Raw genomic sequence first — 14,326 nt, forward strand, 5'->3', positions numbered from 1 at the left:
TTGAAATCTTCACCCAAACATAAGGGTTATCATTCTTTCCAATAGGACCAACTATTACAAGGATGTATGGTAAGTTGAATTGTGATTATTCCTTTTTTGAAATGGTATCCATTTCCATGTTACTCAATATCATTATTATAAGGATATGGTCCATGATTGTAGCATTAGGACCCTCATATGCACCCCTAAATAAATGTAGGTTGAGGGTAGTGGTTTTAGAAAGGCGGGTGTTCAATATTAATGTTTAAAAAGAGTAGACAAAACAAAAATGAGTGAGGGTACAATGTTTTGTTTTTATCGATGGGTGGAAAGACATTTTCAAATGCCTACTTATTAGCATTAGGACCCTCATATGCACCCCTAAATAAATGTAGGTTGAGGGTAGTGGTTTTAGAAAGTTGGGTGTTCAATGTTAATGTTTAAAAAGAGTATACAAAACAAAAATAAGTGAGGGTACAATGTTTTGTTTTTATCGATGGGTGGAAATACATTGTCAAATGCCTACTTATCAACATCATACCTACATGCCTAAAAAGGCCTTTCTTTATTAGAGCTATTCATTGTTATAGAAAGTGCAAAGATGAAACTTTTCAATTCAAGCTTCTTCAAGATGTTATAGAAGAGGTTGGGCTTGCCAATGTCATGCAAGTTGTGGCAAATGCAGTGGCAATGTGTAGATCAACCATATTACTAATTCACAATAAATATGAACATATTTTTGGGACCCCTTGTTGTGTGGATGAACTCAACAATGCATTGAAAGACATTAGAGAAATTAAAAATGTATCCACCTTAGTGGCAACAACAAGAGATGTGCATATGCTTATCTCTAACCACAACACTTTCTTAGCCATGTACAAGCCTCACTTAAGGAAGGAATTCCTCAAGTCCATAGAGATTGGCCTATGCCAACAATTAATTCTTATTGGAGAGGATGTTGGAGGAGAAATCTCCATTGCAAGTCATGGCCATGGAGGAGGTGAATTGAATCCACGACAGGTGATGGGAAGAAGATCAGGCTTTGGATATTGGATAATGATTGGTGGATAAATTGTAGTTATTTGGTGTCATTCTTAGTCCCTATAGTTGAGGTCGTCCACTACACCAATATAGATCTCTTAGACTTAGAAATCTATGACAATTTTGATAGCAAGTTGGGTCAAGAAAAGACAATGATTCATAAGAAAGAAGCCTCCTTAAAGTTCTACCAAAACCAAATTCGATCCATATTCAACATAGGTGAGATCAAATGAGCACATCTTTTAAAATTGGTAGTTTATGAACTTAACCCAAGAATATATATGGAAAGGATCGGTAGAACTCCTCCCATTAACGATCCAAAGATCAAGTAGGGAGTTTGGGTTGTCATTACAAATATGTACAATGTGAATGAAGGCAGAACATTTTTAAAACAATGGTTTCATTGTCCAAATCTCAATGGTCCCTTCAACAAACTTGATGTAAAGGAAGATCATAGAGACTTAGGCTATGATGACCCCATTGGTTGGAGGAAGATGCATGGGAATGATGCTTTAAAAATCCAACATCTTGCTTATTACTTATTGTCTTAGATTGGTAGTTCCTCCATAGAAAATGTGGAATAACTTCATCCACTCAATCAAAATGAACATACTTACCTCTAGGAGAGTAGAGAACCTAGTTGCAGTGCACAAAGCCCTATATCTTGCACATAAAAAGACATTGGAGTATCTAAGGAGACCAACAACATGATGGGATGCGGATCTATAGGAGGATGCACAATTAGGTGAGGAAGATGGACTGCTACAACATGGTTTGGTTGGGGTGTCATTGGTTAATCATATTAATGACCCTAACTTAGATAGTTACACTCCCATTGTTAGTTTCTTGATCCCTTTGTACAATGTATGGATGTAGAGGACCAAAGAATGGCATTGATTCCTTGATGCTAATTTGTTATCAATTTCTTATGGCCACTTTCAGTTTTCAATTTCATTGCCCAAACTCCATTGTAAATTTTCAATTTTAACTTTTGATTCTAGACATTGATCATTGACTCTTTGACTCATCACTCTTTACTATTTTTGAGTAATTTTAATTTACTGTTTCAACCTTCAATTTGTATAATTTACTTTTAGTATTTTAATTTTACTACTTAGAATCCAAATCAATATAGTTTATATTTTATTTTGTTATATGTTATTAATTTGAAATTTTGATGCGCATGTATCATTGTTTTAATATGAATATGATAATAACAATTGTGCTTAATGACAAGTATTTGTATCATTTATAAGTTTGATTTTGGTATTTAAATTGCACAATAATGAAATTACATGAGATGAATTGTTATTGGTGAGATTCTTATTTCTTTTATAATTTTAGAAATCAGGTCGTGATATCCCTCCATCCTCATGAATTTCCCTAAATTTTAGAAGGTGTCCCCACACATCCCCATTGTGCATGTCCCCATTGTGCATTTCCCCACTTCGGCATTCAGAAAATTGGAGGAACATTGTAGAAAAATCTATTACATGACAATCTTCAATGCCCAGAAATTAACGGTTCTTTGTGTTGTCACAAGGCAAAAATTTCAAAGAATTTAGATCATTAATGACAAGGACCAGATAGGAAATACATAAGCCACACAGTCAGAACCAGCATGTAATCAGAACTCTTAATGGCAGAAATGAGAGTCCCTGAGTGCTTAGATTCGCTTATACATACACTGTAGTTGTATTATTCAAAATTTCAATCGCTTAGAGAAATTGAAACCCTTACATACACTCAAGTTGTACTATTCACAATTTAAAGTTTAAACCGCTTATTATTCAAAATTTAAACCCTTACAAACATTGTAGTTGTATTATTCAAAATTTCAATCGCTTGGGGAAATTGAAACCCTTCCATACACTCGTACTATTCACAATTTAAACCGCTTATATTATGCATAGACAATGAAAACATTTCGTACTTGGTTAGAATCTGTATTGATGTGACGTTGCTTATTGCATTTTGGAAATTGTTAGGAAGTATAATTCTGACTGTCCATGCTCCATCATAGTAGAAAACAGTTAACTAGAAACATTGTAGTATGGTTTTCCCCTGTTTTACTGTTGTACACATAAGTTAGGGCCATGAGAGAAAGTTGACAAACCATAAACATTGAACATTCAGATAAAGAGCTAAGAAATGTAATGATTCCAATCAAGATTCTTCACTATAAATGTTGTCTACTCAATCATTTCATTTTTATATGCCTTGGCCAAAGTTATATTTATATTGCTTATTCAATCATTTTGATACCAAACATGACAGTATGCATGTCTCTCTAGCTGTATATCCTAGGTTCAACATCCCTGCCCTTTCAATGGGATATTCCAATGGAGACAAGCTAATTGTCTCTACACACAAAAACTAAAACCAAAGCAACGACAATAGTAAAAACGAAAGAAGAACATCAATGAGGCTAGTCTAATGAAGAAAACATCTACGGAAAAGAGCTAAATGGTTCTTAATAGGCCAAACTAGAGTTAAGTAGCTTCTATTGAGACCATACCAAATTAACCAGATGATGGTATCCTGCAAGATTACTAATTCTCGGCTGTCTCATGAGATGAAACTGCATCTGCATCCGTTTTAAAGCAAATTGAGTTAGAATATAAGAAAGTATATTGATGTACACTCATGACCAAAGATTTTATAGTAGAGACAAATTTTCTCTTCTGGTTATCTTAATAAACCTCTTCCCCTTCACCATTTTGTCTTGACTGGAGTGTTAGAATGTTTTCCCAATGATCTTTGAAAACAGTAGATGGATGTAATTAAGAAGGAAATGAAAGACGATAATTGAGAGAAACCAACCTTCAGTCTCTGAGGAAGTTAATGATGGCCTTCGAGCTGGAATTTGTTGATGAGGAGTAGGCTGTCGGAAAATAAATAGGTTAAACAAACAACTACCTGGTTAGAAACTCGGAACTACACTGTTTTGAAAAACAAACCTTGGGAATGAACTTAACAAAATCTCAAATCCAACGGATCCATTCATTAGCTCTCTATTGACACAAATGGTAAATATGTGGTTCTCCCAAAAAGCAGCATGTTGTAGAAAGATATAGAATCTGACAACCTCCAAGCTGTTACCTGCAGCTTTGGTTGCAGTGCCTCTACTGTGTTATTAGGCTCCTCGCCATTTGCTGTTCCTTGCTATTCACATACAAATAATGGCCACAGTTGAACCTTAAGTTTCTCACCATTTAAATAGTATTAACAAGCATCTTATGCTTCTTCAAATTCATGGAGGACATTTGACGTGATCAATAGAGCTTACCTTTTCCAAAGCCCAATCAGCAGAGTCAAAGTAAGCTCTCTCGTTATCCTGAAGCAAGTCATCAATCCATTTCATTATATGGATGGCCATGATACAACAGTATTGATAAAATCAGAATAAATAGCACTAATTAATGCTTCTTTGACAACTGTTGAAAGACATAGAAAAATATCAACAGAAGGCATGGACCATGCTATAATGAAATCTCACTGCAATACTGCTTCCTTGAGCCTTACAAATCATGAGACCTATGTTCAAGTTAAAGACCTTGTCTGATTATGCCAACATGAATGCTTCGTAAATAAAGAAATAGATCGTGATTTGCTACCTTCGAAATCAGAGGTCGTTTTGGTACAATTCCTCCATATTTCTTCTTGATCACTTCCTCCTGCTATAGACAACCTTAATCAGTACAAAGCAAAAATTTTATAGTTTGAAACATGTGTCTACAAAAGATTATAACAATTTTGTAAATAAATTTTGAATTTCTATGTGAATTAAGATCTACCCTTGCATAAAACTGCACATATCTCCAATCTAGAAATTGAACACAAGAATAACATCAACTACACCTCTTCTTGAGAAAATTGTATGTGTTTCTCTTCTGACTATCAACTCACCTCTGTATTATTTCCTTCATGATCCTTGAAACTATTCAAAAGATCACATTGATCTTTACCACTAATCTCCTTGGTGTCTGCCATGTTCTTGTTTTAATCCAATAGATTCTGCTCAAGAAAATCTAACCCATGTCATGCAGTTGAAAATAATGTAGAGATCATTCAGCAACATTTAAACCATTTCATCTTCAAAATCAAGCAAGTTTGATTTATAAGCACCACAATGAAAATACTGCTTTTTTTTACATCAAAAGATCACACCTCACCTTGGTTTTAAAATAATGGCCCCAAAATTTATATAACCTACTCGTCTATCTGACTGGTAAAAACATGAAAGAGTTATTATATGCATTCCAATCAGATTGAAAAGTGATCCAGTAAATCACAATACAAAGATGCTAAACCATGAAACTGGTTCCGCTTGCTTAATCTACAGAACCCAAGTAAGGTCCAAAGAAACGAAAGAGGAAAGTTGAGAATCAAATAATAAAAAATACTAAGGTGTTAAATTTCAAAACAGTAGTAGATGAAAGAAAAAGTAGACCACACAAGGTTTTTCTCAAACGAACTGGCTCATTCCTTTATAATATCAATTATATTAATAGTACAACTACAAAGTTAAGAAAAATTGGAGACTGAAAACAAAATAGATCTTTTTTCAAAATAGATCCTCAACATTTTATGAATCTAGCATAAAACAAACTAATTTAATGGAAAAAAATTCTCAGACAAGGAGTACTAAAGTAACCTGGTGCCCAGAAAATATGCTAAATATATAAAAATATATTTTTAATGCATCATTGATAAAACCTTCTCCCTGACTAACTGCAGTTCGTGCAAAGTGTGTGCATATCTTATGTTATCAAGGTTGCACTAGATCAACTCAGCTAATTTTCTGGATTTTATCTTCAGCATAGAGAATGTTTGAGATGCTGATGTGGCACTACTTTCATGGAAACGGGCATACAAAATGGGTGTCAATTTCTAACCCCTCTCCTTAATGGCTATTTTGCTACAGGTTTCCATGTTAGCAGATCCACATAAGCATCTAACTAGTGTCAAAAATATAAGAGATCAACTTATTACTGGATGTGAAAAGATAGAGAACAGGGATCTTGTCTCTATAGCCATTAATTTGCCTTGATATTTTTAAGTGTTTGTAGCAAGTCTCAGCTTATCAACATGAGCTATGTCCTTCACATTTAATAAGCTAAGAAGACTGCTCTTACCGGATGAGCAAAAAAATAAGCTATATGATGAAGAAGAGAGTTGTGAACATGCCTTTGTGTTAAAGCATAAGGGCAAAGGAATGCAAAGTTTTGGCCACCAAAGAGACAAGAGACGAAGCCAAAGAGATCACAACTTCAAAGCATAAAGGAGAGGAAACTTCAGCCCAGGTATCAAATGCAAGTGCTATTATTGTGGAAAACCTGGTCATTATGAGAAGGATTGTAGAAATGAAGTACGAATTTTCTCATGCAAAGTGTAAAGGGCATTCAAGTAATTCGTATCAAAAGAAGCCCAGTCAAAATTGTGATAGTGAAGAGAAGAGAGATGTTAGACTCTTTATTACTTCACTATTGACCAAAAATATGCTTAAGGAGATATTAAATAGACCACATGACACAAAAAAATGAGTGGTTTGCTTAATTGAATGATAATAAAAGTCACCAAGAGACAATTGCTTCAAGAGATGAGAAGGTACACATGGTCAAAGGCTAAGGAACAAACCCATGAAAGTGCCTAATGGAGGTGTTAAATATGTGGAGTATGTACATACTAGGCCTAAAGAAGAAACTATAGACAACAAATACTAAAGCATCATTCCAAGATTAAATCTGATGGAAAGGGTTTCAAGAGGGACAAATACAAAGTGGTTGCAAAAGTTGTTGAAGGAGATCTTGACAGGTATACAGTTACAGCAATAGGACAAGAAGCATTGGTGGCTAAAAACAGCTCCAAAAATCAACTATGGCATCAAAAGTATGGATATCTTAAGTCTAGAATCCGGATCATTTAAGGAAATTTAATATGATTCATGTTTTGCCTCAAATTCAGGAGGAGTTATAGTGAATTTGGCATTTTAGACAAGAAAAAGAGGGATAAATTTGACAAAAAAAAATCGGATGAAGAAAAAGTATGCATGTGGAAATTGCACATAGTGACTTTTGTGGTCCCATGAGAACTTAGTCATTGGCAAGTCCAGATTATTTTATGACATCTATCAATGCCTTTCCAAGAAAAATTTGGCTGTGCTTTCACAAGTACAAGTCATTCGCTCTTATAACATTGAAGGAATACATAGCAATGGTTGAAACTCGAAAGGAAAATTGATAAGAAGATTAAAGTTCTCAGGAATTAGACTTTGGGAAAATAAACTCTAATTACTTCTACAAGTATTGCAACACTCAAAATATTTGCAAAACATAACCGTACTGTAGAGAGGAAAAGAGGACCATTGTGATGGAAAAGAGCATTGTTAAGGAAAAAAACTCTCAAACAGCTTTTGGGTTGAAGTAGTCTATACTATATACAACATTGTAATCATTCAATAGAAGCCCCACTAAGGATGTAAGAAACATCTGACCTACAGGTGCATAAGTGGGAGGAAAGCATAAGTAAATTGCGAAGATTCATGTAGGTATGGACACATGTATGATATCTGGTACAAATATAGCAATTTTCTAGAATAGCCGGGATACAATATGATTAGGACACAACCAATTTATATAGAGAAATGTGTGTGTGCATGCAAAAAATTCGGAATGTCACTCACGAATTTGGAAATAGAGCCAAAAAGATAGTTCTCATTAATATTAACAAACTTGATTTGTAAGTATTACAAGCGAAATGAGTTTCTTGTCACTCTACTTATAAGTCTCTGGACTCTACACATTAGATTCAATACTAATAAGAAATTAAATTTCATCAAAAATATCTTCATTTTACATTCCCCTGGGTCTCCAAGTACTTATACTCTGCAAAAATTAGGGTTGTGGTCAGTGGCCTTTGTTTATTTCAAAATTTTACTTCAATTGTTGATTTAAAACACAGGCAATGTCTTCATATTGGGAATTGGTCTCAAGCACTTTGTTTCTTCTTCACCCCCTAGTTATTTTTGTTCTGGAGAGGAGATTATACCATCAGGGCTTACCCATTCATAACAACACTTGCCATGTGAGAACTGGGTTATTGTTAAACCTCCCCTGTTTAACTGGAAAGATTAGCCCATCAGTGTGTTGTGAGGTTTTCCTAAGCATTCACTTTGGAGGTTCTAGTCTAGTAGATTGTTTTCTCTTCTAATCGAAGTCCACTTTTAGGTGGAGAGGTGCACAAGCTGTGAGGATTTGCACATACTTCGCCCTCCTGTCATTTCTTGTTCAGTATTCATTCATCATGTCTGGTCAGCCTAAAAGCAAAACTGTGGTATCCGTAAAATCAGAAAATTCCAGTGACCCTGATAATGATCATCCCAATGCTTGTCAAATTCCTTCCACATCTGGAAAGAGGAGAAACACTTATTCTTCCTTACCCCATTATTCCCTAGAACAGAACTACTATTGGCATAGCCCCAGACTCCAAAATAAGTGTTCAGTTACTCAAAATTCCAGCTCCGGACGTTTAAAATACTATGACAGAATACAGGAATTGACTAAAACTTATGCTGACGAGCAGTGTCCTGAGATTCAGAAACTTATCTCTCAAATTGGGGGCACTGGAAAAGAAGAAAGAGACAAGTCAAGTGACCTGGAACCAGATGATTCCCTCTTCCTTGCCTCTGTAGATCCCCAAACAACAAATGGAAATGAACAGTTTTTCAGTTTGCAATTACAATTTACAAATGAGTGGACCATCTGAGATCTATTTGTGGGAAATATTAAGAAAGCACAATTTACAGATGAATGGACCATCTGAGATTTATTTATGGGAAATATTAAGAGAGCACAATTTCCAGATTCATCGAGATAAGATTGATGAGTTGTTTCAAACTTTTCATACATATGGACAGATCCTTAGACAAGACCTCAATCTGAATGAGGCCACCTATCCATCCAGATATCATCCATCTACAAATAATACAGCAAAAAATCACATCTGAAGTGGGTGAAAAACCAACAGGTAAAAATGGATACCATATGTGTAAAATGTCATTTCATCTCTGATTTGTTAACAAACCCATACTTTCTATGCCAATTCCAACTTCAAGCCCCAAACTCTGACAGCATGATATAAGGCAAGCATCCCAGCCTAGGCTGGGAACAAATCTAGACAGTGTAATGCTTCACCGTCTTCAATTGCAAACAGCCATCAAGATGGACATGGCGAAACTGAAGATAACCTGTCTTAGCTCTAACAAGAAGTTAGAGGAAATTTTATTGAGGATTGAGTCCAAAAGAACCTTTGGGAGCTTTAGTGGGAAAGATGAAAGACCCCCACTGCCCATGGAGGTGGAAATAAGAGTATGGTTTCTTTTGGAGGCACATCTAACCCGTTCTCAAAAGAATGAAATCATGCTCACTTTATCCCATTTTGTGTAATATTAGTATAAAAATGCCAGTCACCAGTGATAATATGAGTTGTGTATCCGAACAGTTAGTATCTCTTTCTCTCTCATGAATGTAGCAAGAGAGATCAGGTTTTTGTTTAACTTCCCGAAACTTACAGTCATGAGGATGTACAAATCCGCAAGCATCCATGTGGCATATTTTTGTAAAATGTCGATCAGCCATATGTTAAAAAACAGAAATTATATCTACATATGGAAAGGATAATATCTTTCATCTGGGAGCCCGAACCAGATTGAAATACCAGCAAAAGATGTGTATAGCATGTAAATTAACATTACAATCAGATAGTTTCCTGTTTCATTTTAATTAAAAGAAAAAAATGAAAAAACTTATTACATTTTGTGTGATGTGATTACACTTGAGTCTTGCACTTGGTTAATCAAATGTTTGTGACAGGGAATGTTGATTGATTGCTAAGGCACATAATATTGCTCATGTGAGTTCTGTGTAATTTTCCTTTAATGGGTAGGCTTGGTTACCTATGATAAGGCCAACAACTATTTGGCATAGTTGTCCAAATCTAACATGAGCATGTATGATCATTTAGAACAGGAGTATGTGAAAGGCAATTATACTTCATAGTCACAGGTGGAATTCTTACATTTTTCAAAGATAAAATCCTTGTAAAATCATTTACTGAGGATATTTTCTTTACTAGTTTTTCATATTTATTCAATTATCAATACCACGTAAAAAACAACTTGAAAAGAACCAATCATGGATATCTCTACTGTTTTAACATACCAACTGCACATTTCTGCTAAGCCTAGCCATGTGTTTGTATTGTACTATAAGATTGCTTCTTTTGGCATAACCCCTAATGAATGAATATATTTTCAAATAAATACCAGTGGCAGTCTTAACAACTCAAATCAGAACAAAATAGCACCATATGTCAATACAGGGCACAAAATAGCAACACATGGCAATACAGTAAATGCATAAGTATTCCTTAATATGACTGGTACCATGAAACTATGACTGCATTACAATCTAATTGCCTTCATAAAACCAAGATAAGAGGAGGACATAAAGAGGAAAATGCCCAAGATTAAAGAGAAAAGGAAAATAACAAAGAGAAGAGAGGAGATCTAAGGTAACCAACATGGAATAATGTCGCATAATCCAGAGCTAGAACTCCTTGCTACCACCGTGAGCTAGAACTAGAGTGCCATATACCTTCGCTATTTATTGTGTGTCTCGGTTAACCATGGTTGGAATTCTTGCTGGTTAAAAGAAGACTCTTCATGGGAGCCAGGCATATACCGTTGAGAAATCCCATCGAAGGGGAACATTACATGGCAGAAATGTAGTAACGTATCCGGGTGGGTAGAATTTGTATCAGCTGAAAGTGACTTTTCCGCGGGAAGTAATCCCCCATCAAGAATTCTCGGAAGACTTTGGGAGAATTTGGGTGTTCAAGACCCTTATCCGCATTAAGGTATTGTTTGTTTATATTAAATCATTCCAAGGCGCGCACAATGCGATATCCAGTCTTATTCATCTACACGCGTGGGGGAAGATTTCTGTTAGGAAGTTGCATGCGTATTTCAATATAGGTATATACAGTTCACAATCAATTCAATAATATATATTTGGTTCCAATGGTTAATGCATTGACCTAAGTTTAGGGTTTACTAAGTAAAATATACTCATTCAATTTATTAATTCCACTAAATTAGTAAATTGTGTGTCATGGGTTTTGATTTCAATTCTCATGGAGGACCGGTGCTGTGTATGAAATGGGATGGGCATCATGTTTGCTCCCACATTCAATCGTGCAGATCATGCATGTTCTACTGAAAGATTATATATATACTTAAACACACATTCAATCGTGCAGATCATGCATGTTCTACTGAAAGATTATATATATACACTTAAACACTGGAGGATCCCCAAGGGTTTTATCCATACTTTTATAAACAATTTGTTAAGATTTGTTCCTGTGACAGTACTCAAGGCAAATTCTCAGATCTAGTTAACCTTCAGACAAGTATCTTTCCTTGTTAAGGGAAAAATAATTATATGACAGAGTTGGTGAAGTTGGCGACCCTCTAGAGAATTTTACTTTGGAAAAGTATTATTGGCTTTATTGAAGATTTCCACGCGTCGTAGAGATTTCCTGAGAAAAACTGGAAATCGTTGCGAAATTTTAAGGGAAAAAGTTGGAAAATGTCTTTATAGAAGATTGTTAAGCGCAAATTCCGCGAGGTAGTTTGGCCTGCACTCCAACCTTGAAATCCTTGCCCTTTCGACTTTTGAGCACTCACACACGGCTTCGGAACATGAATGTGGCTGCGCCATTTGACACGCTGCCATGTTTTGGGTCCAGCAGCGTCACATTTCCGTTATTCCCGCTCAGGCCGGCCAGTAACTGTTTTCTGAGAAGATCATCTCCCTTGTAAAGTATCGCTGCATGACTGTATCCATTCACCAGCAGACCCCACAATTGAACCAGATTTCAAGGTTTAATGCGCGGTATTATACTATTAATAATAATTTAATTTTAGACCATAATACAGGTCGATGTCAAGTTGGTATACCAGATTTTCTTGTCCAGGGGATAAAAGATTTTATATAACTATCCAGATTAGGGAGGTGCAAATATTCATATCTTAGTTTGAATAGAACTTGTTTTTCATTATTAAACTTACTCAAATTTTATTATTTGTTTTTTTTTAATAAATATTTTAAGTTGAATAATCGAATTCAGGTTATCAGTTATAGATTATAATATTATTAAACTTACTCAAATTTTATTATTTGTTTTTTTTTAATAAATATTTTAAGTTAAATAATCGAATTCAGGTTATCAGTTATAGATGATAATATGATGATGAACTACACTAGTTGGTTCGAAACAAGGTGGTCAAAATTTTCTCCTATGTGATTTCTATCTAAAATTTTCTCCTATGCGATTTCTACCTAAAAACTTCGCTTAAATGATATTTATTGTACATTTTTTATCATTTTATACCCTTATCAAGTATATTTATTTTTGTCATTTATATATATAGTTATGGAAGGTTTAATAATAGGAAAGTTTATGTATTTTATTTTCTTGGATGATAGGTTGTCATGCATTCCATTTTTAAGAAGTTTTAATGTTGGATTTTCATGCATTCCATGTGTTAGTGATGGGTTCTTGTATTATAGTGGAACAAAATAACAACATTAAGGTATAAGAAATTTCAAGGTGTTTTATCATGTTTCTTTATTTTTGTTTTTAATGATACTTGAGGAATTTATTGGAAAGACATCATATATTGACATTAACTCACATTCAAATGTTCAAAATCATAGATAGTGGGTTAATTAGTATTGGAGAACATAAATTGACATATGCCAACTTTTATTTTGACCAAATTGGAAATTTATATAGTGCTCTTTTATAAAGTGGGCATGTAGTGGTGTGGAAAGTCCTTAAATACCATTTAATTACTATTACATCAAGAAGCATTATATTATATGGTTCATTGAATTTTATAATCACTTTGGGAGTTGGGTTGGTAAAGGAGAGTCCACATTAATGGAATTTCTTCATCTAATGAAGGTGTACAAATCCAAAACTAGGGTAATATGAGCATGTGGGCAAAGATTTGAAATGGAGCCCCATTTTTCTTGGTTTCCTTTCCAATGAAAATATATATATGAAGGCCCCCTCCATCCATTTCCATAGGTTTAACAAAAATTGATTTTTGATGTTGATATTTGCATAGATTGTCATGCCCACATGCTTTAGTCTTTGTCATTGAGGTTCATGGCTAGTTGCACAGGCCAAATTTCCCCTCACTTGGCCATTACATAAGGGGAGATGTTGCACCGAGAGAAGTGAGGTGCATTCTAAAACTCAATATGAAAGAGATTGTAAAGTCTTTCCCATGTAAGGTTAGTCCAATATAATATGTTATACAAAAATAAAAATATAATAATAGTCAATTTAATGTGATGTAAATAATAAACATTCTCTCACTCTCACACACACACTCTATAAACAAAACCATATCAACTATTTGAAAAAGAAGAATATGAGGCAATTCTATGTGGTGCAATTCATTGCTATTTTTATCAAACCATATGATCAATGATGAGTTGAATTATATTGTAGGTATGTGTGTAGAGGAAGGAAACTATCATATGTACATATCAACTTGGGATATTTAAAGCACCAACAAATTCCCATCTCAATTGTTTTTTTGGATAACTCTCAATTTTTAATGGGCTTAAAGTTAAGATAGATTTATGTTGGGTCAATTCACTCCAAGATTGAGAGAGGAAGTTCTACAAAGTATATAACCCTCCAAAAAAAAGTGCTTGGAAGCCATCTCTATCACTCCCTCAAGGTGATATCTCTCATTTTTATTACTAGTTTTCTTAGTTCACATTAACTAAAAGAATTTAGCATTTCTCCCCAAAAAATACCTTCTCAATTGGTTGGCATCATGTCCATTGGATTTCATAGTAACTATTTGATTTACTAATCTTCTTATAGAATTGTAGCCTTCACCTTTTTGTTTCCATTTTGTGTAGGTTGTTTGTGAGAAATATTATATGCTAGAATCTATTTCATTGTTCTCTAAAGCAAAGCCAATTCACTAAGAAGATTGTCATTAATGTTTGTTTCTCCTTTCTTCATTAAACAACCATTCAATTCATGTTTGGAAATCATTTAGCTTTCTTTCATTAGTCATGTACTTGTATTTTATGTCTATATCAACATATTTGTAACAACCCACAATCACAATATACAACTAATTACATCAATTTATGTGATTAATAGTCAACACAACTATTCAATTAATTAGCATAGAATTTTGAAAAACATA

At 34.4% G+C, this 14,326-nt stretch overlaps 1 protein-coding gene across 3 annotated transcripts; it reads right to left on the minus strand.

Moving 5' to 3' along the window:
* Window positions 1-3,208: 3,208 nt before the first annotated feature.
* LOC149177876 (uncharacterized) lies at window positions 3,209-5,046 on the minus strand. Of its 3 annotated transcripts, XM_089423481.1 has the most exons (7): window positions 4,930-5,046; window positions 4,638-4,697; window positions 4,310-4,357; window positions 4,123-4,185; window positions 3,844-3,904; window positions 3,539-3,607; window positions 3,209-3,396 (listed from the first exon to the last, which is right to left on the minus strand). In XM_089423481.1, exons 1-6 carry the CDS (start codon window positions 5,011-5,013, stop codon window positions 3,573-3,575), a joined length of 351 nt encoding a protein of 116 aa, XP_089279607.1. In that variant the 5' UTR covers window positions 5,014-5,046; the 3' UTR covers window positions 3,209-3,396; window positions 3,539-3,572. The 3 variants fall into 3 exon arrangements, with proteins under 3 accessions (XP_089279607.1, XP_089279606.1, XP_089279608.1); XM_089423480.1 differs by having other exon boundaries at window positions 3,209-3,607; XM_089423482.1 differs by lacking the exon at window positions 4,123-4,185 and having other exon boundaries at window positions 3,209-3,607.
* Window positions 5,047-14,326: the final 9,280 nt, after the last annotated feature.

The sequence above is a fragment of the Pinus tabuliformis genome, chromosome 4_1, assembly GCF_031772625.1.
Source record: "Pinus tabuliformis cultivar Carrire ecotype Pingquan chromosome 4_1, CPIR1, whole genome shotgun sequence".
Classification (NCBI taxonomy): Eukaryota; Viridiplantae; Streptophyta; class Pinopsida; order Pinales; family Pinaceae; genus Pinus; species Pinus tabuliformis.

Coding starts and splice junctions, on each gene's coding strand:
- LOC149177876 (XM_089423481.1), bottom strand. CDS start 5,013: ATGGCAGACACCAAGGAGATTAGTGGTAAAGATCAATGTGATCTTTTG. Junction 4,698..4,929: donor ATGAAGGAAATAATACAGAG/GTGAGTTGATAG, acceptor TGTCTATAGCAG/GAGGAAGTGATCAAGAAGAA. Junction 4,186..4,309: donor CTGATTGGGCTTTGGAAAAG/GTAAGCTCTATT, acceptor GTATGTGAATAG/CAAGGAACAGCAAATGGCGA.